Source organism: Oculina patagonica, chromosome 2, assembly GCF_052425735.1.
Source record: "Oculina patagonica isolate OP01 chromosome 2, crgOcupat, whole genome shotgun sequence".
NCBI classification, from domain to species: domain Eukaryota; kingdom Metazoa; phylum Cnidaria; class Anthozoa; order Scleractinia; family Oculinidae; genus Oculina; species Oculina patagonica.
The window spans coordinates 12719928-12747857 of record NC_135759.1 but is presented as its reverse complement, the minus strand read 5'-3'; the positions used below and the strand labels follow the sequence as shown (position 1 = coordinate 12747857).

General features: G+C 38.6%; 1 protein-coding gene across 2 annotated transcripts in view; it reads right to left on the bottom strand.

Annotated features, from left to right (window-relative positions):
• Window positions 1–16365: 16365 nt before the first annotated feature.
• LOC144639161 (rRNA N(6)-adenosine-methyltransferase ZCCHC4-like) overlaps window positions 16366–27930 on the bottom strand; it is a 55247-nt gene continuing 43682 nt past the window's right edge. The window contains exons 5-12 of one of the 2 annotated variants that reach the window (XM_078498429.1): window positions 27239–27449; window positions 26323–26423; window positions 24797–24924; window positions 20334–20409; window positions 19294–19345; window positions 18805–18862; window positions 18282–18377; window positions 16366–16622 (exon numbers count right to left, since the gene is read on the bottom strand). In XM_078498429.1, coding sequence (XP_078354555.1) covers window positions 16520–16622; window positions 18282–18377; window positions 18805–18862; window positions 19294–19345; window positions 20334–20409; window positions 24797–24924; window positions 26323–26423; window positions 27239–27449 — 825 coding nt within the window. In that variant the 3' untranslated portion in view covers window positions 16366–16519. Of the gene's footprint in view, window positions 16626–18281; window positions 18378–18804; window positions 18863–19293; window positions 19346–20333; window positions 20410–24796; window positions 24925–26322; window positions 26424–27238; window positions 27450–27930 lie in introns of both variants that reach the window. The other variant, XM_078498420.1, reaches the window with a different exon arrangement.

Below are 27930 nucleotides of genomic sequence, written 5' to 3'. Positions count from 1 at the left end.
TCTGAACTGTCTCTACCTCTGCAACAACTTTCAATTTGAAGGTTTAGTTGTTTGAAAACCAGTAGCTTTTGGCATGATGATCGATAACTGCTTTTCGGAAGAATGCGTGATTGTTTGAGATGAGATTCTGAACTCAGGTGAATGTTTTGTTACGCTTGTGTACGGTTCTATTAATAAATTCATTCTTCATCAGTGATTTGTTGTTTTTCAATTACATACTTGTGATTTAACGAATATGTTGATTCGCTGCACGTGGGTTGTTTTATAGTTTGAAGGAAAAATCGGGTCTCGGCTTATTAGTCTAGGTGCTAAGGCTGAAAAGAGGGCGTTAAAATAAATTTCGTTGCACCCCCTGCTATATTTGTCTAAATAGCATAACATTGTAGGAAAATGTCTAAGGAATACGGAATGACGTATTTTACTGATGGGCCAGCGGGACATCACTCTGTTATTGGACATTTTCTACCGGTACCCTTTTCGACGCTACGTTAATTATGCAAATCTTATATTAGTTTTGCCACGGATTTTCAAATTTTTTTTGGATATACAATATTTAGTCAAAATTCTCCAACCTTGATCACATTATTAAGCAAAAGTTAATTTTGCAGTAAAGTGCGTTTTAAGGCTGTTTTCTTTGGAACTGTTGCTACGAAACGTTATTAATTAACTAATGGCCAAACGTCAATTTTCTATGTTCTAAATAAAAACAATTCCCGAAAAGATGCCGAGCAGATTTGTGCAGCGCGAGTATAACACATTTGTTTGCCGAAATGCTTGTTTTTGTTAGCTTGCTGTACTTCTTTTCATGTTCAGTAACTAATTAATCTATTGTCCCAAATTAGTAAACAATAACGCAATGGTGTGCGCTTATGGTAATTACTCATTCATTTGAGAAAGTCATTCAGAGGAGCTCCTGTTACGCAGCGCATTACGTGTGATATTGGCTTAAATAATTTTCTCAAGAATTTTTTCCAAGATGTGGCGCTTTCCCACGTGAGCGATCAAACTTTGAGAGGAAAGTGATAACAATTCGAAAATTACATTTATACAATATCGTGACTTATTTACAAATTTTCCTACACGTGGCGAGTCGCACTCGCAACGCAAATTTCTCTACGAACCCAGACGAAAAGAGTTAGTATTAACAGGTAAAATAAATTTATCTAAATTATAACAAGAACTTAAGACCCTGGTTGGTTCCGTAGCCTGATATTTTGCGCCCAGTTTTTCGTTGACGTGTTAATAATATTGATAATGATAATAAGAAGAAGAGGAAGAATAACATTTAAAATCTATATCGCGCAAATTAACATTCAAATATGATCAAATGCGCCTTACGCTTTTCTTTCTGCTTTCCTATCGTGATTTATATAATAACCTGAATTCTACGTGCATTTTGATTGGTTCTTACTTATGATCTATCAGAGTACAGACACATAGATGACGTCACGCGGTGGTGTGACTCGCGCGCGTGATCAGAGTTCATAGTCCAAATCAGAGTTGTCGGCAAAGTTTTACAAACTTGCGGGGCCACAACAAAGCAAAAAAGTTCAGCTTAATTACAAATCTTCAGTGAGAAACAAAACGCCAAGCATCGTTCACCTTTCAAAGCATTTAACTGGGCGAAATAAGCTTGAAGAAGACAGTGAATTATTCGAGAAATTATCCGAAATCTGTATGAAAGTTTGACCGATGTTGTACAGTTGGACGACGCCACGAGAAACAAACGAATTGCGGTTGAATGCTTCGGTTAATGCTTTCAGATTTGAACAACTTTCCAAATCGGAATAAAGGTTAGTTGTTTCATCGACTTTCAATTGACCATTTTTCTGTTTATTCAATCGGATTAACAGTGCTTCGTGTTAACGAAAACTTAATAGTGAAATCAAAACAACTTAGCTCATCGGTACGGCAGCATTGCTCACACAGAAGTGTGCTGAAGTCTTGTGTTATTATATAAAACAAATAGATTTCATTTTGCCGTGCGTCTGTTCAGTAATAGATCACAGAAGACGTCAAAATGTGGTATGAACATCAGTGACCCACTCGGCTAGCGCCTCGTGGGCCACTTCTCTGTTCATACCACATTTTGACGTCATCTGTGATCTATTACTGAACAGACGCACGGCAAAATGAAATCTATTTGTTAAATAGATATCTAAATTTTTACGTGCAAAACTTTGCAATCTTATTTTTATGAAATTAGGGCATTCTTTGTGCTCCTAAAATACTTGTTTCATTTTTTGCAAACTGAAAGTCTTTGCTAAGGACGGACCATTATTTTTTGGAGGGGGATGAAAAATATTGTTTGCAGGGCCTGGAAAGACAAAATAAATTGTTTGCAAAAACGATATGTTTAACAAAAAATAGTAAGAGTTTCGCAAAAAAAAATGTTTGCAGAGGTGCATAAACTAAAAAAAAAGTTTGCAGAGGAAAATTTTTCATCCCCCCCCCCCCCCTCCAATAAAATAATGGTCCGTCCCTAAGGGAGTTTGGCTATAAACGGAAAAAAGCCGCCCTTTTTAATTAATATGTGTTATATTTCTGTTTACACTCAGTTTACACTTCTTTTGATATGGAGGTATCAAACGGTGACGAAAAAGACGACATTTATCTTGGGGTTCCACCTAAGAAAAAGTTAAGATGTGCATCCAGTGGGGCGGAGTGTGAAGATTCAGTTGCCCAAAAACCTGCACTACCTAGTTCAACAGAGTATACTGAATGCAGCCAGTTCAGCAAGCGAAAAACTAGATCAATGAGCAAGCCAATTGATTGATCGATTTGTATGTTTTGCCAGCAAGCAAAGTGCCATGGTGTACGAAAGCTATTCAATGTCTCCACAACAGACGCTTGCAAAGTGATAGAGACTGCCGCAGAAAGGAAAGGTGATGAAACCATGCTTCGATGTATAAGGGGAGTCGACCTGATTGCAACGGGTGCAAGATACCATAGCAGCTGTCGATCTCAGTATGTAAACTTTAGAAGTGCGAGTCAATCTGCAAGTTATATGGAAGACATTTACACGCGGGCGTTTGAAGGTCTAGCGCAGGAGATCGAGACTGATATCAACAGCAGGAAGGTTTTAAACATGACGTTCCTTCTTCAGAGATACCGAACAAAACTTGAAAACCAAGGATGCAAAAGTGCTTACACATATCGCGCGGAGAAGCTCAAACGCAGACTCCAGAATTGGTTTCAAGATAAAATTGTATTCCAGAAGCGTCCAGATCGATCTCAGTCAGAGTGGGTGTACTCAAGCGCTATATCCGTGTCTGCTGTTTTAAACAAGTTAGCCAAGGACGGAAAGTCTGATACTTGTCATCAACCGGAGAGTACTGATCCAGTACGACACGACGATGAGTTTGCAACACTGTATCATGCAGCAACAATTATACGACAAAGCATCACTAGAGAATGTCAAAGGGTGACAATACAGCCCATCGACACAGATGACCTGACCTCTAGCAGTGTGCGATCAAGCATTCCCACCACACTATACAGGTTCTTGCAAATTCTCATTTCAAGTACGGATACACTCGAAGCAACTTCAAAGGAAACAGTGCGTGAGGAGGATGACAGGTATATTTGTGCCATTGCGCAAGATAAAATACATGCATCAACGCATGGAAGAGTTAAAACGCCGAAACATATCGCTTTAGCGATGTCTGTGCGCCACATAACTGGGTCCAAACAGTTAGTTACAATGCTCAATCGCTTTGGACATTGTTCATCGTATGATATCTTAGAAATCATGGACACCAGTATTGCAAATGAGATTATTGCAAAGTCATCACAGCAAATGGTTGTTACTCCCTCCAATATCACTCCTGGGGCGTTTGTACAAGTTGCTGCAGATAACAATGATCTCTGTCAGGTCAGTCAGCTGTCGAGCCTGTGCTAGAGTTCAGCGCACATGGACGGCGACCAGAAGTGGTGTTGTACAGGGGGAAGATCCAGCAGGAATGGTTTGAGTGGTTAGATTATCCTCTCCGCAAGATTTCCATCCAAACCGACTTTTCTTGGTTTCTTTGTCGTCTGAGTACTGCTGGACTGTTCAGCAACGATCCTATGAGTCAAAGTGATGGCCAGCACCTTCCAGGCTGGAGTGCGTTTAATGGCAAAATTTCCTCTGCGTCCCCACCAGTCACATCTATTGGTTACTGTCCCATGATTAATGCTTCATCTACAGAGTACAGCACCATATATACTGTTATGAAGAACGCTCAGAAGGTGATGGTCAGTCTTGAGCAAAAACACAGCGTCATAACCTTCGACTTAGCCATTTACTCTAAAGCCAAGGAAATACAATGGAGGATGCATGAAGAATTCACGAATACCATTCTGCGTTTGGGAGATTTTCACGTTGCACTTAATTACCTTGTCGTCATCGGCAAAATGTTTGACGAAAGTGGCCTGTACGATATCATGGTTGAGTCCGGTATCTACGGCAGTAATGCCGCATCGGTACTTCTGCAAGGCAAGTCATACAATAGAGGAGTAAGAGCGCACAAGATAGTAATGGAAGGACTTCTCCGTATGCAGTGGCTCTCTTTTCTTTTTTGGATGGAGTATCAAGGCATCCAGGCTGACGCTACATACTCCCAGCTTGTCGAGGCATGTCAACAATCAGTCGACAACAGCGACCTCAGAACACATTTTCTCCGCCTCCTCGACAGTACCGGGCCCATTCAAGAGCTATATGCTTCGTTTTGCAGGCAGGGGGAAAAAGCTCAAAGCTGTTCCATTTCTGGAGTAACTACATTGACATGGTGATGCTACTGTTGCGCCTGATAAGAGCTGAACGGGAGGGACTGTGGTCGCTCCACTTGAACGCAGTGGCTGAAATGACTCCTTACTTCTCTGTAATGGACCGCGTTAACTTCGCAAGGTAATGAAAGTTAAACATGTTATGTTGAGTTATAACGTTATATAAACAATCATCTAAATTTGTGATGAGAAATCTAGTTGATTTGGAAAATATCTGGAAACTTGCATATAATGGCCCGAATAGTTCTGTTGTGGATGTAAGTTGGCATTTTAAAGGTCTTTTTGTAACTATTTTTTGTAGATGGCTTCCAGTATACATTGCGGACATGAGGCTACTACCCACTCTGGCTTCAGAAGTGCATCAAGAAGTTGAGAACGGAAACCACAGAGTCAGCAGATCAGAACAACCTTTCTCACAGGTCTGGACTGATATGGCCGTTGAACAAACCGTAAACCTAGACAGCAAGGCGAGAGGGGGGATAATTGGTATTTCTAGGAATCCTTCAGCACTGAAAAGGTGGTTTCTCACAAGCCATGAAAGGTCAGCGATTACTGCTTCAACCAAGCTGATGTGTGGCATTGATGACAGCAGCCGTATCGGGAGCCATAAAGAGTCAGGAAAACATAGGAAGATACGAGATGAGATAGTTGTCCAGAAGGTGGTAGCCGTAATCAAGGAATCCATGGTAAACCCATTTAAGCTCGCTTGGGGAGACGAAGAACCAGCGCCACTCCTCAACATTGCGACTAGTGTGGTGATGCCACCTCAGACAACAGACCAACTGTTGTTTGCAAAACAGACGGGAGCGGCCAGAGTGAAAGAATTTGTGTCCAAAAGGCTTGACAGCAATGCCACTGGCTTTTGGGAAAAAATCTCCAAGGCCAATGTGTCCACGTTTGCCTCGTTGTCCAAAAAGGTGAAGAACAGGAGAGCAGAAGAGAAAGAGATTACCATAAACGGAGATCGCGGCTTGTTTGGGCGGTTACTAGTCGTGGCAAGGAACCGTCACATCGACCTTAAGGAGGTAATGAGTTATGAGCTAACAAACGTGCCATACGCACTGGCACATCCAGATGGCTCGCTGAGGAAGACCACCAAGAGTGTGCTTTTGGCTGAACTGGAGCGAGTATCTCCTGGAGTGGATAGACTTCCTACAAGCGAGCTAGAAGCAGCTTTGATCTTCGATGGAATGGCTTTGCTCCAATCCTTGAAGTCAGCTGGTTGTACTACCTTTGGAGATCTTGCTCTTAAGCTATTTTCAGTAGTCACAGCAGCACTTAGCCAAGAACATTGTTCAAGAATTGATGTTGTATTTGACCGGTATGACAACCCAAATTCCATCAAGGGGGGAGGAAGAGAACACCGAGGAGTAAGCAGCGCGCTTCAAATCCATATCAACTCTGGTAAAACACCAATTCCGAAGCAGTGGGCCAAGTTTATGGTGCATCCATTTTTAATTGTCTTCCGACGAACATTAAGACTATGCAGCCAAAGGAACGTTTCCAAGCTATCTCTGCTTTTTATTCTTAGGTTATTTTTAGAACATCTTTAATTCGTAATTTATTTATTTTTATGAGAACACTAGTACTTCTTTTAAACTTTTTAACTTTTTTTTTAGCATTTTAGTGGTATCTCTTTAAAGTAGTTTTTATAGATAGATAGATATTTTATACATACTCTTTTTTACTTTAATTTGTTTTATTTTACACAGGGCCCCCGTTGATACCAGTCCTGCGACTGAAGGGGTCACCCTGTTAAAATATCGATTATTATTATTATTATTATTATTATTATTATTATTATTATTATTATTATTATTATTATTATTATTATGAGTAATCCCATAAACAAGACATCTTTGGTGCGTTTTCTCTGCGAGACATGGGTTAAAACAGCAAAATCAGAGCTCAAACCTGAAAAGAGGTTTTTGATCGGTGGAGGATTCCGTGATCCGTCCGACGCAGTTGAAGTAGTAAACGGCACTATAACGCCTTTGCCAGACCTTCAAGCAGACCACGAAGAGGCCGATACCAGAATTCTTCTGCACGCTAAACACGCTTCAGAAACCTGTGGAAGAGTCATCATCCAGTCCCCAGACACAGACGTTGCAGTGCTCTCTGTGCACTTCTTCTCGACTCTGCGCCTTGCAGTGAGCTTTGGTTCAAGACCGGTACGAAGGACAAACTTCGTTTCATACCAATCCATAATCTTCAGGATAACCTCGGCCGTGCAGTGTGCGATGCGCTCCCAGGTCTCCATGCTATCACAGGTTGTGACACCACTAGCGGGTTAGCTTCCATTGGCAAGAAAAAAGCACTGAAGGCACTGCGCAGTAATACCATTGTCTCAGAACAGCTGGTATCATTGGGCAGTACCATCCCTCCGACACAAAAAACCATGGAATCGTGCGAATCATTTATCTGCTCTCTGTACACCTGTGACAGGAAAGCTGGAACAACAACAGACAGTGTCAGATACTGGATGTTCTGCCAGCCTGACATCAGAAGAGTGAAAGCCTTCCTCCCAGCAGCGACAGTCTGTCCCACCACATTAATAGGGCAAACTACCAGGCTTATGTGTGGAAAAAGTCTTTGTGCAATAATCAAGACCTCCCGTCACCAGACAATAATGGCTGGGCAATAGAAGATGATAAATTGATACCAACATTGATGACAAAAGATCCCGCACCGACAAGTCTTCTGGAGCTAACCATCTGCAAATGTAAAAGTTCTGCTTGCAGAAGAGACCACTTGTGCCAGTGTCGGGCAAACGGCATACCATGCACGGAAGCTTGTTTGTGTATCAGTGATGAAACCTGCATGAACTCTTTCCGCCTAGATGCCAGCGATGACGATGATTATGAATAAAAAACGTTTCAAAAGCCATCCTTTTTTGGAGGATAAGAACTGAATCCTGTGACTATAATACGAGGAAGTAACAATGCAGGTCATGCATCTTGTAAGAATTTTGTTTGCTTTTTTTTTGCTTCACATCACTTGAAGTTTGAAGCTTAAAAAAACAGTTTTTCAAATATGTTCAAACAAAAACCATTTAAGTTGACAAAACATGATAAAAGAGTGCTACACACAACTCTGGTAAACAACTTTTTGAGAGATTATTTACGGTTTAAAGCTTATTAAATATATTTATTTCTACGAACTGTAATCATTAAGTCTCCTAGCAACAGTTACTAGGGATACAGTGTCAGAACAATCTTAAAACACGAATAAGTAATTTTCTATTCTGTGTCCAAATTTGGAGTATTTTGGGAAAAAAAATGGATAATCTACGATCATTTGAAAGTCACTGGCACAGTTCAGGTTTGCAAAATTAGCATAATGGGATAAAACGGTACCCGTACGGGAATGCCGATATTGGAGCGATGTCCCGCTGGCCCATCAATAAAAAATATTTTTATGTATTTTTTTTTGCTATTCTCACAAATATAGCAGAGGGGTGCAACGACTTGAACATTTCTCAGACTTGGCTCCTAGACTATATAGCCGAGTGATTTGGGTTTATTTTTTTGTCAGAGTCTAACTGGTTCGAAAAACTAAAAGTCTAGGGTCTCAGCTTATAGCCGAATAAATACGGTACATGCATGCTTAACTACCAGCCAAAATATTGTATTAATGTCAGTTTTCTTGAAATAGACCAAAACTTAATTTTTCTAATGATATTATTATTTTGCCTAACCTTCAAAAAACAAAAAGGAAAAATAAAAAGAAAGAAAACAATTTGCAACCGATGGGAACTTTATCACTTGCCCTTTCGGTCTGCTCTCGATGAGCAGCTAGATGACAATTAAACTAGCGAAGTGAACTGAATTGTGGAAAGTTTAACATCATTTGTTTTAGCAAATCTCTCCTTGTCAGTTTGTTGTTTTCGATTCTTGTTTCATAATAACTTTTCCGAGTTTAGTGGCTCATAGCCACTTTGAATAGTTATTTATCTTATGTGGTTTGTTATCCCATATAAAGTCAAATGTTACCTTATCGACCTTTTTGGAGAAGTTTTCAGGCAATGTTAGAACCGAAGTGTGGTAGATTAACTTGGACAATCCCAATGTTTTGACAATGTTAATTTTCCCAAGCAAGGTTAGTTTTCTTCTTCTCCAAGAGTCAAATTTTCTTTCGACAGATCTCTTGGGTAGAAGACCAATCCTGAATTCCGAAAACAAATGCGTATATAATTCAATTTAAACAAAAAAGATGAAATTCGCTTTCATTCATGGAGACAATGGAGACCAAACTTACACATTTCTAGCCCACGCGTGGGCGTGGCGTGATCCGACGTCACTTTCATGGTCTATACTCTCAAAGATCATAACTTTGGACCAATCAGCGCGCGAAAATTCTCTCGGTTATGGCATAAAATACATCGGTACTTACTTATCTCCCGGAATTTGTATCTTTAGTTCAAGCAACCATCACTCAGTTTGTTTGGAACAACAAACCTAAATTTAAACATACCACCATGATCGGCCCGAAAATTAAAGGTGGCCTAGATTTGCCAGATGCGGGTAAGAAGGCTACATGAAGGCAATGATAATGCAAGCTGATGCCACATACCTCTTACACTAGGAGGTATTTTTCTACTTGAATGCAATTATGATACCTTAAATTAGAAAAACCTATCCAATTTTACAAAGATGCCTTAGGCATTTGGCAAATAATAAATTAACATACTCCAGAAAATAAAGAACAAATTCTTAATGAAATTCTGTGGAACAATCGGTTTATTAAGATCGAAGGCTTCTCTATTTATTACCATAGTTGGCAAACTGAAGGAATAACCAAAATCAAAGACATTTTTTTATGATAACAACTTCCTGACATTTGATACATTTTGCCGCAAGTTCGCAATCAAAACAAATTTTCTTACTTATTATGGCCTATCCTTATTATGGTCTATCCCCCAAACCTGGATCCGCTTGTTAAAAGAATTTAACCCAAATGAACTCACTGGTTTTGAATACGAAGCGAAAATTCCTTTACACAAGCTTTCATGTAAATCAGCTTCTAGACTGCTTATCGGGCTGAAATTTATACCTCCTACAGCAGAACAAAGAATGTCTCAAGCAAACTTTGATAAGAAAGCTATAGAAACTATCTATAGCATTCCTTTTAAAGTGACCAAAGGTATTAGTCTCGCTATATTCTAATTCAAAATTATACATCATATCTTGTCAACCAATGCAACCCTTTTCAGAGATGAGATTATTCAACAAGACAAATGTCATCTTTGTGATCACAAACAAACTTCAGTTACAACATCTCTTTGTTTCATGGCCGAACGTGCAATCTTTCTGGCAAAACTTTTCTCACTGGTGGAATGTTAAAAACAACGTTTTTATTGGTTTCAACGACAAAACCACAATATACGGCTTCACAAACAACTTGGTTTAAACCCCTGCCTAATAATCGCTAAGTGCTACATTTACTCTGCTTCAAGAGAACAAGAACATGATTATTCCGAAGCCTTCGAATTCCTTGCTTTTCTTAAAAGTAAACTGTTTCTTGAAATGAGTACATGCAAATCGCAAATCCTTCTTTAAGGTGTCTCGATAGTTTTTTCTGAACCATACCTAACATTTTCAATTGGCCGTTTAACGGTCTTCCCAGACTGGGATCCAAATGAAATTTTCACCAGATATTGGTCTTGGATTGAAAATTCATATAATAGATATTTGAGGGCATTCGATATTTCCATGGCAACAATAAACAAAAAACGTTAAAATCACTAGAACTTGAATTTTACGCGAATCAGATTTGCTATATAAAAAATGAGACCACAATCTGAAACAATGGAAAATTGCAAGTCAAATATAAAAGAACAAAACAAATTTGTATGTTTGGATTCGAAATAATCGCAAAACATTTCAAACCGAACTTTCTGCATGATAATAGTAAACTAGCCGCGACGCAGACACTGCTCTTATAAACTGAATTACATCAAAGTAACGCCAGAAGGTGTATTTAACTTACCTTTTGGCGCTGTTAAAGCTTTGTTAATTTTCTTTTAGGCGATTTGGAGAATTGGATTTTTTCTTACCGTTACTACCATTACAATTTTAAATAATTTTCAATTTTCAGCATTTTATCAAAAAACTTAAAAACTTCTCGATAGATTTTGTTGAAACTTTTGTCACTCATGCTTAATAAAGCACAAAATGTGCAATAATCAAGACCTCCCGTCACCAGACAATAATGGCTGGGCAATAGAAGATGATAAACTGATACCAACATTGATGACAAAAGATCCCGCACCAACAAGTCTTCTGGAGCTAACCATCTGCAAATGTAAAAGTTCTGCTTGTAGAAGAGACCACTTGTGCCAGTGTCGGTTTTTTTTTGTGGTTTTCTGTTTATCGTTGCCATGGAAATATCGATGACCTTAAAAATATATTAAATCAAACTTCAATCTTAAACCAATATATGGTGTAATTTTCGTATCGATCCGAGTCAAGGAAGGTCGCTTAAAGGCCAACTGCGAATTGTAGGTATGGCCCAGAAAAACCTGTATCGAGCCACCTTAAATAAAATGTAAGCTAGCCATCTCCCATAAATGTTCTAAAAAATAGGTAAAACAAAAATAGACTTTCCACGATGGAAGCCCATACTCGAACTTGTATTTTTATTTTTTTACTGTAACTTGTAACTAAATGTAACTTAAGCTGTGTTTTGTATGATGTGATTTGTTCAATAAATGTTTTTGCAAAAAAAAAATTAAATAAATAACAGAAAGACTAGTGGTTGTTACAGAATATTTCTTCATGCCATGCATCCACTGTGAATACTTCAAGAGGACTTTCCTCAGTTTCTTACTGCATACTGACAATAGAGCATTTTCAGCCTTAACATGCGCCACTTCAGGCGAGTCTCCGTGTTGTCCGTACTCGTTTACAGAGCTTCGAGCTGGGCTTCGTGACGATTGCAAACTTCATCTTGAATGCATGACAAGGACTCTAGTCCGCATTAGTATATACCACACAAGTGAATAGTCAGCTTTTCGCACGTGCTGATTGGTCAACTCGGAGGTGATTAGCAAAGTACTATTCACCTCCGAGCAACTCGCGCGCGAAAGCTACATTCATAAACGAAATAAACTTATCAAAATTCATCCTTTCGGGCTATATTATCTCACTGTTTGAGTATATACTAATTTCGTGGCTCGGTAAATATCCACCACTAGCCACCTGCACTTCGTTGAATAGTTGTTAATTATGGTCACATGCCGACCATTATTTTACTATGTCGGTCAGCATCCTATTGGACAGTGAACTATTGGACAGAAATCATCCAGACAAGTAAGCATGGTGGCATTTGCTGAATAAATTTTCGTTCATTTGAACGAAGTCATTTCAAGCCCGGGAAATTCAAATCATTAGCACTATTTTCAAGAAGTGGCGCTCAAGGCATTAAAGGAGAAGTTCACTCCAGAATGGCCATTTATTTTCTTAACGCCAATAAAAAGTTTATACAAAGATATGTTATTCACCAAAATTTCAGCCTCCAACGTGCGCTATAACCCTACGAAATCTTTCTTTGAAGTAGCCCAAAACTCGACAACTGAACGCCGCCATTTTGGAGTCTGGTAAGGTATGCGTGACGTCAAAGAGCTCAGCCTGAAGTTTAGCGGGAAAATTTTAATAGTCGAAACTCCTTGTTTCTTTGTAGTGGCGTTTGTTTGTCAAAATACAAATGAGAACAAAAATCTTTTTGCCGTCTTTCAATATCTAAAAGAAAAATTACTCAATAAGAATGGGTAGGGACGAAAGATTACTGCCAAAGCGAACACAAATATTTGTGTGTTCCGAAAGCTATACGGGAGACTGCTTTAAAGAAGATCACAGATACAGTCTCCTACGTGAAAACACTCACACACAAAAAAGAAAGAGCCAGACGCAATACCAACCAATGATGCGTTTTTGTTATTTCACTTTTTAGCTGATTTCAGGGAGGACTTTTAATCAACCAGAGAAACTCTTCTTGATCAAATATAAGGTCGCAACTCCCAAAGTGAACTTTATGTCATTTTGTAGTTGACTGACTGAGCTAGAAATGTTTGAATTATTTCATTTTAGATCAAGCAAAATTTTAACTTAACTTATTACTTGTTTATATCTTTTTCTCTGTCTTTTTCTCCTTCTATATTTATTTACATGTACAACCCAGTCATTGCATCCAAAATTTTTAACAACTTAGCCCGTTTTGCTATTTCTATTCTGAGAAGTGTTGCCAATTTAAGTCAATTTTTGTTCATGCTGTAATTATTTGCCGTCGTCGTATTTGCTCGATTAAACGCGGGTCACCGATTAAACTCCGGCTTCGTCGTATTAATAAACGTCGGGTCAAAAATGCTAACTTTTAAATAAACGCCGGGGACGTTTGATCGAGGTCCCGGCGTTTATTTGCGGTCGAGCAAACAAGTAAATATATTCTATTAAATAGCACTGCTACGACAAACTGGTACGGTTTGCTTCTTTGGTAATTTTTTTATAATGTTCAAGGAACGTCCGGCGTAAAATAACTAGGATGGATGCTGTAAACAAAATGAAACAGCAATGTTCGCGTTCGTCTTGTCATGACTGACGCACTGTTGTTTATAACAGTGAACGTTTATAACTGCGGAGGACGTTGGCGACATTGCCGTTTATGGACTCATTGGTTGTTTATGTTCTGTAGTTCGGTTTGTAACAAATCTTGATTGCAACATGCACGTGCCGTATGCAATACTGTTACTTTGGTAAAAATCATCCTCGGAGACCCAAGAGCAGTTTGTCGGCCGGGACGACGAGAAAAATCGTGGTTCTCGGGACTGAAAAAAAGTACAGAAAATTGCACTTCGTTAACAAACACCGGACCTCGCCAAGTTTGAAATAAACGCCGGAGGTGTTTGATTTGAGAAAACACGGAAAGCAAAATGACTAACCTCCATTCTTTCCTTATTCTTCCGCCTCCTTTCGCTTGCATGTCGTTTGAAGGGAGTTAAAGAAGGAGATTTCTCAAAAATGGTTTATATTGCGTCTGGCTTTTTCTATCTTTTGTGGGTATTTCCACGCAGGAGACTGCATCTCTAAACTACTTTGAAGCAGTCTTCCACATAGTTTTCGGAACACACAAATATTTTTGTCCGCTTTTGAGCTGAATTGTTCTTTTAAATATCGGAAGACGGTGAAAATAAACACCTCTTTATGTATTTCTTGGAGCTCTGTGTGAGCAAAATGGTGCTGCACAAACAGGCATTTTGACAAACAAAAGCCAATACAAAGAAATAAGGAGTTTCGAGTATTTAAATTTCCCCGCCAAACTTCAGGCTGAGCTCTTTGACGTCACGCATACATTACCAGCTCCAAGATGGCGGCGTTCAGTTGTCAAGTTTTGGGCTACTTCAAAGAAAGATTTCGTAGGGTTATAGCGCACGTTGGAGGCTGAACTTTTAGTGGATAACGTATCTTTGTATAAACATTTTATTGGCGTAAAGAAAATAAATGGCCATTCTGGAGTGAACTTCTCCTTTAAGGGTCTGTTTATATGGAGGAGAGTTGTCCCTGGTAGGAGGGCTACCCTCTCCCCCGAGCTACAGTAAAAACCCGCGTATAAGAACCTGCTTTTTTAGAGTTTGGCAAAACAGGTTCTTATATTTTGGGGTACTTACTGGCATTTTTTAGCTTCCCTGTGCAATTCTTGATCTCTAAAGACATCCTTTTTGATAAAATACAGTTATTGTATTATAAATAAAATAGTTTAACCCCACATATAAGAACCTTTTGGGGTATTGAGGAAGCAAATTTCTGCCAGGAGGTTCTTAATTTCTAGGTTCTTATACGCGGGTTTTTACTGTATCTTTTGCCGAGCGTTTATATGAAAACGTTGTCCCTGTTGACCGAGCCAAAACTTGGCCCTCTCGGTTCAAAAGACTGGCGAGAGTTGTTTTGAAACATCTATTATGTCTGCCTTTTTTAAATAAGGAACGCTGAAACATCGACCACGACCATTTTTTGGACAAATTTACCGCCGACTTCGATTTCAATGTATCTACAATTTTGTTTTGGTCGACTGCAGCGTTTGCGCATGCTCTGTATGTGTCAACTTGTCCCTGGTAGGCGAGGCAAAAATAACCAAACTGTTTATATGAAAAAAAAAGTTGGCTCGCTCCCCAGGGTCACCCTACCTTCAAAGCCAGTGACCCTCCACCCAGGGTCACCCTGCCCCCCGAGCCAACTTTGCAATTTCTCATATAAACAGTTCACAGCTATTTATAAAGAAACGTATGAAAAGCTCTCTCGCCCGAGGTGGCTCGGTATGGACCCTCCTACCAGGGACAACTCTCCTCCATATAAACACGCCCTAAGAGATCGTAAACAGTGGTTACGTAGATCGAGCAGCCATGAGAAACTGTGACAGATCAGTTAATATAACTAATTATTATTCAGTTCTCTTCAGACCAGAGTAGCTCATTTCAGGACGACAAGCACAATTGCTCAAACAAAGGTACCAGATAAATATATTCTTTGTGCTGTTTGTTTGTTCCCTTTTGAGCCTTTGAGTCTTGTTGAATAAAATTCATTTTAATTCAGTTTGATTGAATGGTTCTATCATCATCATCATCATCATCGTCATCACATCCTTTATTTAAACACGATCAGATTTTAAGCACAATGCTTGTGGAGTCGTGGGGAAACGAACAACAGTCCGAGTTCTTGGGGTTTCGAGTTATCAGCGTCGATTGAATATTCAATTTGCTAAATTAATAATTGGTAGCTTACTTATTTTTCAGCACTTCAGTATACAGTACAGAGCAAATTAAACTTCTCACTTCAGAAACTGTAGTTATCGGGATAAATTGTGATCAAGGGAAACGAAATTAAGTTTGAGTTAGCAGTTAGCAGAGGAGCGAGTTATCCAAGTGCAAATTACTAGGGTTCTTACAGCTATTGAATTCGAGAAAGGTTGTCGGAAAAAAAGCACAAAGTGCACGCGACAAGACTGAAAGGTATTATGGGTAGAAGTAGAGAGCTACTGCACCTGCTGAATACTATACGAAAGCGACACGACAAACGCGAATTTGCACTTTTTTTCTTCAGACATGTGGAAACAAGGAACTGGATTTTAGAAGGACTATCAAAACACAAAAGCATACGAAAGTAAAAGTAAAGCTACAGAGAAAGGCCTCGCGAAAAGAGAAACAAAATTGTCTCGTGCAAAAATACAAACTCGTACATTTCCTCCAGGCCAACATGCAAAATTCAGACCACCTTTCGGTTTTGTCGCGTGCACTTAATTTCGTGCTTTTCGGACAAACTTTCTCGAATTAGCTGTATATGTTATCAATGGAGCTAAAACTAAGGGGTAAACAGAGAAATAAAAAAATTCAAAATCACTGTTTGGGTTACGGTTTCCTTTGTTTTAACTTGATGAATTATTAATGAGTTTGGATGTTACAGGTTTTCGTTTGTTTATGTAACAGGAGCACTTTTCACCAGTCCTTCTTCGTTGTTTGGATAGTCAAGCAACGCTCAGTCTATACTGAGGATAAGCTCAGTACGGAACTCCCACGTTACGGCTGCGAATCAGACTTACTTTTCACAGGCGGTCTGTTCAAGTTTTTATTCCTAAAAGCAATTAATCTCCTCACTACCAACAAAACGAAAATTTCAACCAAGATAATAGTGAGATTAATTATTTAGCTAATAGCAATTTTTTTTCACCACTAGCGTGGTCTTCACAACTTTTGTTTCTGTCATTATTAAGCAGTTTTTTTAATTTTTTGTTTGTTTCTTTGTGCTCCTTGTGCTTTTTGTTTTTTCTTTTTATAGTCAATTCTGGTTCCGTCTGAGTGCTTGTGTATCCTTCTGAAAACAAAAACAAAAAGCCATTATAGGAGAGCGTGAGAGCATGCGCATGCGCATGCGGGGGGGAAAAAAAAAAAAAAAAAAAAAAATTAAAAATTGGGGGAAAAAAAAAAAAAAAAAAAAAAAAAAAAAAAAAAAAAAACAAAAAAAAAAAAAAAAATTAAAAAAAAAAAAAAAAAAAAAAAAAAAAAAAAAAAAAAAAAAACCAAATAAAAAATTTTTCCTTTATTGACGGCTATTGCATTGTAATTTCTTGGTTCAGGATAAAGTTCAGAGAACTGCAACCCTGGCTTATTTTAGACCACATGCGAAGTTGTTGTCCACTTTAACAAAGAACCTACGACCAGGTTTCATTGGTTATTTAATTCCCCGCACCACCTGTCATCGCCAGGTGCTGCGATCTTTAGTGACCTTCTCCCAGTTGTTGTGACTGATGTTGCAGCTGTTCGTGTCTCTTGCATCATTCTTTAAATCTCAGAGTTGGGCACCCTGTACATGTGGATCCAATGGCCAGGTGACCATACAGCAGGTGTTTTACAGGCAGATTTCCGCCAAGCATCTTAAGTGTCCAAGCCAGCAAAGTTGTCGCTTGCTAAGCAGAGAGAATTAAGACTGCATTCTAACAGGATGTCACAGGGGATGTGATACTGCCACATGATGCCCATGATCTTCTTTAGGTAGCCCGTGCACGTGGAAGTTGTCGAGTCGCTGCTCCTTCTACTTGTACGTGGTCCATGCCTCACTACCATAGAGGAAAATGCTGAGTACACATGCTTGGTAGACCCTTTTTCCTGCTGTTGAGTGTGATCAGCCTGTTCCCCCATACTCTTTTGTAGACTGGTGTCCTTTCTTATACCGCAGTTGAGTTTTTGGTGTCCAGAGAGAAGTTGGTAGAGATTGTTAAGCCAGAATATATAAAGTACCCTGCCACTCCAAGGGTGTAATCGTCAATCTGGATGGTGGGGACAAAACTTACTATCCAGTAGCTAATGTTGGTTTTCTTTAATCTTTGCAGCTATCAGCAAGACAGTAGATAAGTCTCCGGATAGCCTGCTCAGTGTGAGATGCAAGTGCTTGATCATCGGCAAATAGCATTTTCCTGACAAGTATTCAGGTCAGGGACCCTGGTTCTGGCTTGTAGACTGGTGAGGTTGTAATTAGCTTTCTGTCTGATCTGGTATGCATCTTGGTTGGAAGTCTAATATTTAAGTACAATGATGGCACAGTTGAACCTCTCTAATACGGACACCGAAGCGACAGAGCAAAGTGTCTGTATTAGAGAAGTGTCCGTATTATAGAGGTCTCCACTATGACGTCACTTTATGACAGCTTAAAGTGTTTAGTAACTAAAATCGGGCCCACACTGGTCTTTTAACTGTATCTAAATTGATATATATGCAGCAATGAGATACACTGCCTATAGAGTGTAGAGTACTACATTTAGCTTCATGTACTGTATTAGATTCACTGTTTTCAAACAAAATGATCAACAACGTTAACGCAATGCTGCATGGAAAATAGCAATAATAAACACAATTCTGAAAACGTCCAAGGTGAATAAAACGTTGTTGTTCATCACCTGATCACCAGATCGTCCGTAATAAAGAGGTTAAGTTTATATTAATTTATATATTATAGAGGTTTTTTTGACGGTACCTTTTTTTCGAGGAAACAAGAGGGCTGTTTGGACAGTTCCTCCTCTTGTGTCCCAAACCTCCACAAATGTGACAAGCAGCTGTGTCGATGCCGGATCTATGAAAAAAAGTCATTTTGAGCAGAAATTATTAAGGAAAACATCAAACACGAAAGAGGGCGTTTTATCACTTTCCAAACATTGAGAACAGTTGAAAATACAAGGCGCAGCAGGGTATTTTTGACAAACTTTGAGGCGTTTGAAATATAAGCTGTCTATTGTGCTTGACATATCTTTTCATTTGAGACTTAAACTAAGGAGTAAACGGAAAAATAAAAATGTAAACATGAATAATAACTGATGACCTATAAATCTGATATCCGTCATTGGTCATCATTTTTTCAACAGTTCTATTACGAATGGCCAAGTTAATAATAACTTCATTCGGCAAGTAAGAATGATAGAAGAGAACTTCCATGACAAAATATGAGTTCACAGATTCCACCATCAGAGCTTTATTGCCACATTAAACAGGTGTGATAATACCTGTTACACTGGTGTCCCTCAGTTTCACAGCGATCACAAGTCATACAGTGCTGGCGGCCTGGAAGAAGCAAGACTGATTAAACACAAGCTGGCAATTTTCTTTTCATTTTATAAAAAGGCTAGTACTACGTTTGGTATCTGATTTGTTCAGCAGTTTATTCAAAGGTGTGTGAATCCAAAATAAAAAGTCGCAGTTTGGTTGCATCTCCAGGAGTCCAAAATACAATATCAATCCAGATATTGTTAAATTTACAACTTTTTGAAGAGCAAACCATTCTTGAATCGGTATATTTTTCCCTGGTTGGTTAACCATTCCCGCATGAATGTTCTAGATTATCAACGTGCGTTAATGTTTGGGAATCCAATACCCTTTTACTATTATAACGCCTAATACATCCCGAAAAGAAGGGATCAGAAAGCAGCCTGCTTTTTGTGGGTTACATGTTCATATGCAGTTTTCCAAACCAGAATAAATTCTGTAATAGTTACCTGGCTTAACACAGGTGCCACACATGTCACAATGAACATATTGCCTTCCATCCTAAGAAAATTATGAAACCATGCTAAGTGTAATGGACTCATAGTCAATAAACCACTATAGTAAACATAAATTTCACAGACTACTTATTAACCAAGCAGAGGCCACACTGGGAGTATATTGCCTGAGGTCATTCTGGGCTTAAATCACTGGAACTATACACCTTCAATAAGGTTTTTTATTACACGACTAACGTATTCAGAGGGCCCATAACTAGCTTCAACCATCAGATTGCTCCATTGCGGTCCAATATTTTCTATGTATTGGACCGGGTATTGTCCCAAATGATCCTGCGCAAATCATTGCTTACTTGACTCACATGAAAAACCCTCTCCTTAAAAAATTGAAAAATTTTCTGTGTTTCTATCAAGTTTTTGAAACACGAGTGGAAGATTGGGAGAAATGCTGCGAGAACACAAGCCGATAGACGAGTGTTTCCTCAGCTTTTTTTAGTTCTCCCAAACTTTTACAAGTGTTTCTATTACTATTTATTGGTTTGTAAAGCAACATAAAAAAAATCTTTTTCGACCGAAACACCTGGTGGGTTCTCGGTCAGAATTCCGTTCTTTTAATCCTCTCCGCTTTCATCTAAAAGTCTTTCAGTCATGTGATAAATCCCTCATTAACCAAGCTTGCTTGGGACCGTACTGGGAAAATATTGGCAATCAGTTTTTTCTAAACGGACCTCACTGTGCTTGCTTCCACTGTGCTTGGGCCCATGTTCTCCAAGTACTGCCCTTGCACTTGGTTTTTGCAGTTCTCTGTTGTACTGTTGTTCACATTTTGACATCCAACCAGATATCAGCATCGCACAAATGGGCCATGCAGCAAAATCCGGCCCTGATCATTAACAAATCCCAGTACATGTTGTTATCTAACCAAGTTGTAGCCACATAGTATTGTTATTGTACTACTGAATTGAAAATACTGGAAAGGCTTTTGCCAGCCAGTTTTTTCTTTTTTTCATGTACTGCTTTTATCAATTGGTTACCTTTGACATACATCCACCACATTTCTTACAGTGTACATTTTCAGGTGCTACATATCTCCTACAGCTCTTGCAAAACCTGAAATTGAATTAAGGTAACAAACGGTTAACACATACATTGCAAATGCACATGTAGTAATACTTATTTAACACACCAACATGCCATAAAATTTGACTACAAATGCAATCATGTGACACACCAAATAATTATACCAAACAACCTATATCCAGCCACCCCTCCCTTCCTCAACAAAGCCTGATTCCCCCTCTTATAACCCACGTTTTAAATTTATGGAGCCCCTGCATTTTGCTGTGTAACTATTGCATGCTGCTGCTACCAAACTTGCTTTTAAGTTAAGAAAAAATGAGTTAATATAAGAATGGAAATGTAGAGAAGTAGAAGCGTAGGGTTCAAAATGAAGTTGCTAGAACAAAGTGAAGGGTGGAAGGGTGGAGAAGGGCGAAGAACGACAAAATTTTCAAAACTGATTTATTTACCACTACCTTGATCGCATTAATGTAGAAAATCAAATGTGAAACAAGAAGAAAGATGGAAATGCGCTTTGCGAAAACATAATCTCCAGGCGTGACCATGGTAGAAATTCTTTGGCCACTTTAATTTTTTTCAAGTCAAGAAAGATATAAGTATTTTCCTGTAAGAACGCAAGTGATGGGATGGCAAAGGGGACAAGATCAAAAGAACACTAATGATTAATGACTATTCCAAAGGGGGACTGAAAATGCTAGACATTAAAAGTTTTAATGACGCCTTAAAGGCAAAGTGAGTTCAAAGATATCTAGACCCTAACAACAAAGGAAAATGGAAACTGTTTCTTGATTTCTTCTTAGAAAACCGCGTTACAACAGCACTTTTCTCCGGTAATCTTGATTCAAAGGATGTTGCCTCTCTGGAAATTGAGGATCCCTTTACTAAGGAACTTATTGAGATTTGGTGCCGTCTCAACTTCAACCGCAGCCCACCATCTCTCTCTCACATGCCAATATGGTACAATTTGCTTGTACATATAGAGGGTAAGCCGCTTTTTTATAAAAGTTGGTATTTTGGCAGGAATTAAAAAAGTAAGCAATCTTCTTGACGAGACTTCGTCAAAGTTTTTGAGCTTCGAGGCTTTCAGAGAGAAATATTCTCTGAAAGCCAACTTTCTTCAATACCGCAGCGTTGTGACAGCAATTTTGGGCGTGAAGCACAACTCTGATTGTTTTCAAATGTTAAATACTGAATCACTACTGGGGTCAAAGGATTTTTGCAAATTAGCCTACACTATACTCATTGAGCGACATGTATCCCTGCCGCAAAGAAATCAAAGTAAATGGATATCTGATTTCCAAGCACATGGTGCTGAAATGATTGATTGGAGTAAGTCGTACAGTCTGCCTTTTCTATGCACTGGCGAATCCAAACTGCAAATTTTTCAGTTTAAACTACTCCATCGACGAATTTCCACAAACAGATACCTTTTCAAAATTGGGCTGATATCAAGCGAGCTGTGTTCTTTCTGTGAAAGTTCAACGTAAACCCTACTACATCTCTTTTGGGAATGCCCTCAAGTCAAAATTTTTTGGAACGAAGTTAAAGACTGGCTGGGTACCTTCTCCTGTTTTTCGACAAAAAGTTTCACCCTCCAGTCATGCTTGGGATTTGTGGAAGACGCTTCCGATCTCCTCTTCCACCACGCCCTTTTAATAAGCAGATATCACATTTTTTGGGCAAAATCAATGCACCACTGCCCCTCACGTGACCATTTTGTCAATAACTTTCTCACTTGCTTGGAAGTAGAAAGACGCTTTTCACTTACACATGGGCTTTTGGCAAAATTTAACAAAAAATGGGGAGCTTTCCTCGCTGAACAAGAACAATAGCTCTTCTTTATTTAGTCGTCTCCCTTTGCGCCTGGATGTGGAGAGAACAGCGAAATTTCTAATACGTATTTTTTCCTATGTTAGCCGCCATCTAGTTTTGTTCTTACCGCTCTCAAAACTAATAATATAAAAAATATATATATATATATATCTTTTTTCGTCAATTAACTTTCCACAACTAAATTAATGAAATAAAAATAATGCATGCTGTAAGAATGAAACAAAATGTTTAATTAGTAAATAGGTGACTATTTTTCTTATCTTTTTTTCCTGTAACTAAGTGTAAGGAAGTATTTAATTTTTCCATGTAATAGTAGCGTTAGTGTAAGTATATGTAGATGAGTGTGTAAATATAGTACTTATGTGTAAGTAAATGTGTGGAACTGTAAGTAAGGAAAAGTATGTAATGGTAAGTGTAAGTGTATGTAATAGCATTCAATAAAAACAATAAAATAAAATAAAAAAATAAAAAAAAAAAACGCAGTACTAGAGGTGTAGATCAAGCTCTTCTTCAATGCCAAAAGTGACATCCAAAAACATGTCAGGTATAACAGCTAGAGTGTGCTTATTGCTGATTCAGGATCCACCTCCAATGTTGTTGACAGGGAGAAGAAGAATGTGTTCAAACAGAAGAAAGCCAACAGAGATTAAGAAAATGTAATGTACTCTTATGGCTCGGTGGAACAACTGATCACTGCCGATGAGTTTCAAGCTGAATTGTGCTATAAAGATAAACAACATACTGCATGTTTTGTTGTTGTGGAAGGACAGGCAAGGCAATTACTTAGCCAACAGACCTCTGAACTGTTGGCATTACTAAGAATCAAGATAAACTCTGTCAGTGAGGAAAACTTACTGAGGGAATTTGATGGAAGTTTTGTTGGGGTTGGAAAACTGAAAGACTTTCAGGCCGAACCTCCATGTTGAGGAATCAATCCAACCCCTTACCCTAAAGTTGAGATCCTCACCATTTGGATAAAGAAAGAGGGTTTAGTAGAGTTTTAGACGAACTTTTTAATTAGATTGAATTAGAAGAACAGTCCAGAAACATCACCACAAGGGGCTGTTCAGCTATAAACCCGATGTTCCGTATCGGTTCTGCATTGAGCTATGTCCAGCAAGCATTTGAGGTGTGTGAAGGCACTTACAACATTCATGAAAACATCATTAATCATGGGTCGCATTGAAGAGCACAATGTCAGATTAAGAAAAAGCTTGAACATGGGGTATTTAATGTTCATCCAAAGGGATCTAGCCAACAAAGTCACATGTAGAAGCAACTAGTGATTGGTGCAAGAGGGCCTCAAAATGAAGGGGAGGTATGAAGTTTTCTGGGATTAGTGGACTATAGTGCCAGATTCATCCCCAACTTAGGAAGCATTGTTGAACCACTTCACAGGCTAACAAAGAAGGCAACTCCCTTTCTGTGGGGCACAGAGCATCAAAGTGCCTTTGATGCTCTAAAAAGCAGCTTAGCAATTGCAGAATCCTCAGCATATTTCAGCAATAAAATGCACAAGGAAGAAAGCTTATCAGAGATGTCAGCCTTGTAGGCTTTAGAGCAGTCGTTACACAAGTTCAAGGAAGATGCACAAGGGTAGTTGCATGTGAAAGCCATAGTCTAACAGATGTTGAGCATAGGTACTCTCAAACAGAGAAAGTGTCACATGATCTTGTCTGGCATGGCATTGGGAGAGATTAAACGTGTCCCTATATGGAGTGGAATTCACACTGCTGACCAACCGCAAGCTCCTCAAGTTTATCTATTCTACCTTAAGGTTACTATTTTCAGCAACTACAAATTTTAGCGTTAGGTTAGGACAACATCAGACAACTTAAATGACTATGAACTCTACTTACATTATGAAGAGGAACACTTGGAGTTAATTCAGTTTGATTATTAACTCGATTGTCAAAGTACTTAATATTAAATGTTTATGAGCTCCATCAATGCTAGGAGTGGAAGATATGGGACACTGAATTTTGTGTGATTTACAGTTATGTTATGCACAGTACGTACTTTCCCAACCTGAATGATGTAATCCCTACAACACTCGTTAATTCAACTGACTTAAAACGTTTTTCAAGCTTCATATGTTACAATTATAGTAATGTTTTTGCATTAACAGTTGGTGTACTAATTGCAATCTTTTATTCATTTATATGCCACCATGCATACAGTAGAAACAGTTACACAAGAACGCATGACATGAACAGCTGAACCAAAAGTCAAGAATGGCTAACTGCAAATAAGCTCACTCTCCAATAAGTCCAAGACCGAGTTTACGTTGCTAGTTACAACCGAGTTTATTAATCCACCTGAAAAACAAGTATTTTAGTTCATTTTCATTTTGATATCCATATATCTTGCTTGAAACCATTCTACGCGCTTAATGGAAGGAAGTAAAAACCCTGATGAAAAATTGATAAGAAAAGACTGTAAAAGGGCGGCCTGTTAGGGTGGGTCTGGTTCATAATTCACAAGGTTTTTTTCTTTAGTGCTGTTGCATGGTGATGTACTTGCATAACCGCCTCTAAAAGCAAGACGTGCAGCACAGGAGGTGTTGAACATTACATTTTTGTACCTGTAACCTTCAGCAGAAGGAAGAACCACATCAGCAGGATTAATGTTGGTGAAGATTCTCACTGGCGAACCGCGTTTTGAGCCCTTCATATTTTTGCCTTTAAAATGTGGGTGATTTTCATAGTCGACCTGTCAGAAACATAAAACAAAATGAGACTGCATCAGCGTCACTTAATAAATGTAAATTACCCAAAAAGTCACTATTGAAGTTACACAATAAGTTGCACCACAAATGTATTCTTAGAACTACCATAAATGTAGGCCACAGGTTGTGAATTTGTTTTTCTGCATGTGGGTACTAATATTGCAGGAGTGAACAGATAGAAGCCTGCAAACAAATGCCCAATGATTGGTAAGGTAAGGTTTGTGTACAACTTAATTTGCTTTGGCAAGGATGTTCTCTTTTTCGCCTTTAACTGCCACAGGTGCTGACTAAGCTCAGTTCTCCTTTTCTCGTCTTTCATGTTACTTTAAATGACATATCTGGTGATTTCTGTATCTTGTCTTGAACTGGTTTGCTGTGAGACAAATGTATGTTTCTATCGTGTCTTCGAATGTAACCTTGGCTTAAGCGCTTGATACACAATTTCTTTCACTAGACATTCTCCATCCAGTGCACATTCCTTTTTCCTACAGTTGCATGTTTTTCCTTCCAAGGTCTTGTTGGGGTTGTGCTGTTTCGGCTTTCTTTATTATGTTTAATGTTGGGCATGTACCTGTAGCTTAGTTTGAGAGTGTTTCTTTTGAGTAGTTTTCACAGTTTGTGGCCCGTTGGGTGGAGTCATCTGACGAATGTAAGAAAGCCGCCAAGAATGTTCCTTTAGTTGCATTTCGGAAACCCAAGAGCCTAATATTTAGGCGACTATTTGGTTATGAGCAAAAGTGAATGGCCGTGGGTGTGGAGATAATAAACAAGGCACATGTAAATGTACATCAAGACGATGTGAGGTTTATAAAAATTTAAAGGAAACGGATTCTTTTATGTGTGCTCAGAATAGTCTGTAGAAAGTATTCAATTAACTATGGCCTCAACTGTAATTCAAGTAATGTAGTTTACCTAATCACAGGTAAACAATGTTCACTGCAGTAAGTAGGATCCACCGTTACAAGGTTTAGATTTAGATTCAATAACCACAAGTCAAAAATAAGACATCCTGGTACACTTGACTAGCAGATACAGAGCGGGAGAACAGGACCACGCGGGATTGTTACACAATCTCATTACCACAAACCATTTTTGTGAGAAGGAGGGGGGTCACTATAAATTTAAATTAATTGGTACTTTTCATGGAAGGGGTACATCTTTTAAGAAACAGTATAAAATGGGGGGTCAGGAGATTTCATGTTCATAGCAATGTGTCTGGCCCAACCCCCTTCCAAAAAATGAATTCTCCCTACTAAGTGCTAATGAAACAGTGGAACTATGAAATAAAGACACTTAATAAGACACTATATGCAATCAGAATGAAGATTTGAATATTAGTTATGTGTAAGAAAAATCTGTCAAATATAATAAAGTTTATAGACCTTGTAATCCAGCATTGCTAATGACGGTAGGACAGCTTTTATTTGAGGCTCCAGGAAGTATGGGAATATCCATATGGTTGGTAATTCTTTGTCTGTTTCATCTATAAGTAAAGATATCATTAAAACACTGATTAAACACTACATGCATATCACCTGGAATACCTGTGACACATTCACTCTGCATATAAAATTTCAGTATTCTGTAGAATTTGTATGTACACCATTAAGGGTGCTTGCCTGAGTGCTTACCATTTATCTTAATAGGGTGCTAAACATTGATCTTAATCTTAGGGTGCTAATTATAACCATTTATCTCAATCTTAGAGTACTAACCATTTATCTTAATCTTAGGGACATGCTTACCATTAATCAGCACTGGCCAACCAGACCGAATAATTCAAAATGAATAGCCCTTTTTGACAGTTTTCCCTTAATTTTTTATAAAAATTTATTAAGAGCAGTGAATAGAATTTAGAAATTCACTGATCAGCTGGCCAAACAGTTCTAAATAATAATGGCATTCTCTTCAAGAATAGACCATTTTGGCCAGCACGTTCTGACTAATGGTAAGCCCCTTTATTTTATTATTTAATTACGGTAACAAGCATCTCAGACATAAATCATAGTAATCTCCAATAGAATTAAAGAGGCCCTGCCAGGGGGGTTCCCGTGTCGCTGTTTTATCGCTCTTCATTTCGCTGTCGGTAATTAAATAATTTGAAGAAAAATTACTTGTCCTTGTGGGAATTTAATAAGTTTTTCCATATATAAGGGTTGTCGTTTGTCGCGATTTTATTAATATGCTGTCGCTACTTTTTGGGCCATGTCGCTTGTCTGAATTTACCCTGGCAGGGCCTCATTAAAACATTCATGTTCACTCTACCATTAATTTTAATAAACTAATAACAACTCTTACCATCTAAAAGAGACTGCCTCCAGACTTCCCAAATCTTTTTTATAGAGACAGAAAGAACTTCAGCTAAGCCACCAAATGGTGGGTCCATCACTAAAACCAAATCATCCCTCCTCAAAAATGAGTTGAACAACTCTCTACTTGCATGGTTTCCAAAGAAGAAATGGTTAAACATATTGTACCAGCAGAAACTTGATGTTGGGAAAAATTGAGCCTGTAATAATGAAATAGAATAATTAACTCTAAGTGAGATCATTATAGAAATAATGAATATATATATAAATGTTTAAATAAATATGATTTCATACATTCATTATTCATCTTCATGCATCTTTCCCGGGTATATTACGAACGAATTTAATGACCAGCTCTCAGTTTGCTTAGCTTGTTAGCTCAATTGGTTAGAGCGCTGCACCGGTATAACAGAGGTCAGGGTTCGGGTCCCAGCAAGCTTGACTTTTCAGGTTTATTTTCACAACTGCTTAAGTTGTGTTCATAACTGCCAGGATCTTCTCTCCATTTATGAGATCATTATTGTTTGTCCATGGTTGTAAGGTTATGCAATGAGGGAGAGCCAGGGAAAACACACCAAATAAAAGGGGGGGCTTCCAAAATGCAAGGGCAAAATATCAAATCGACATAGCCCCCTCTCTACATAAATTACGAGCCCTCCCTTAATAGGTCTTATCGATAGT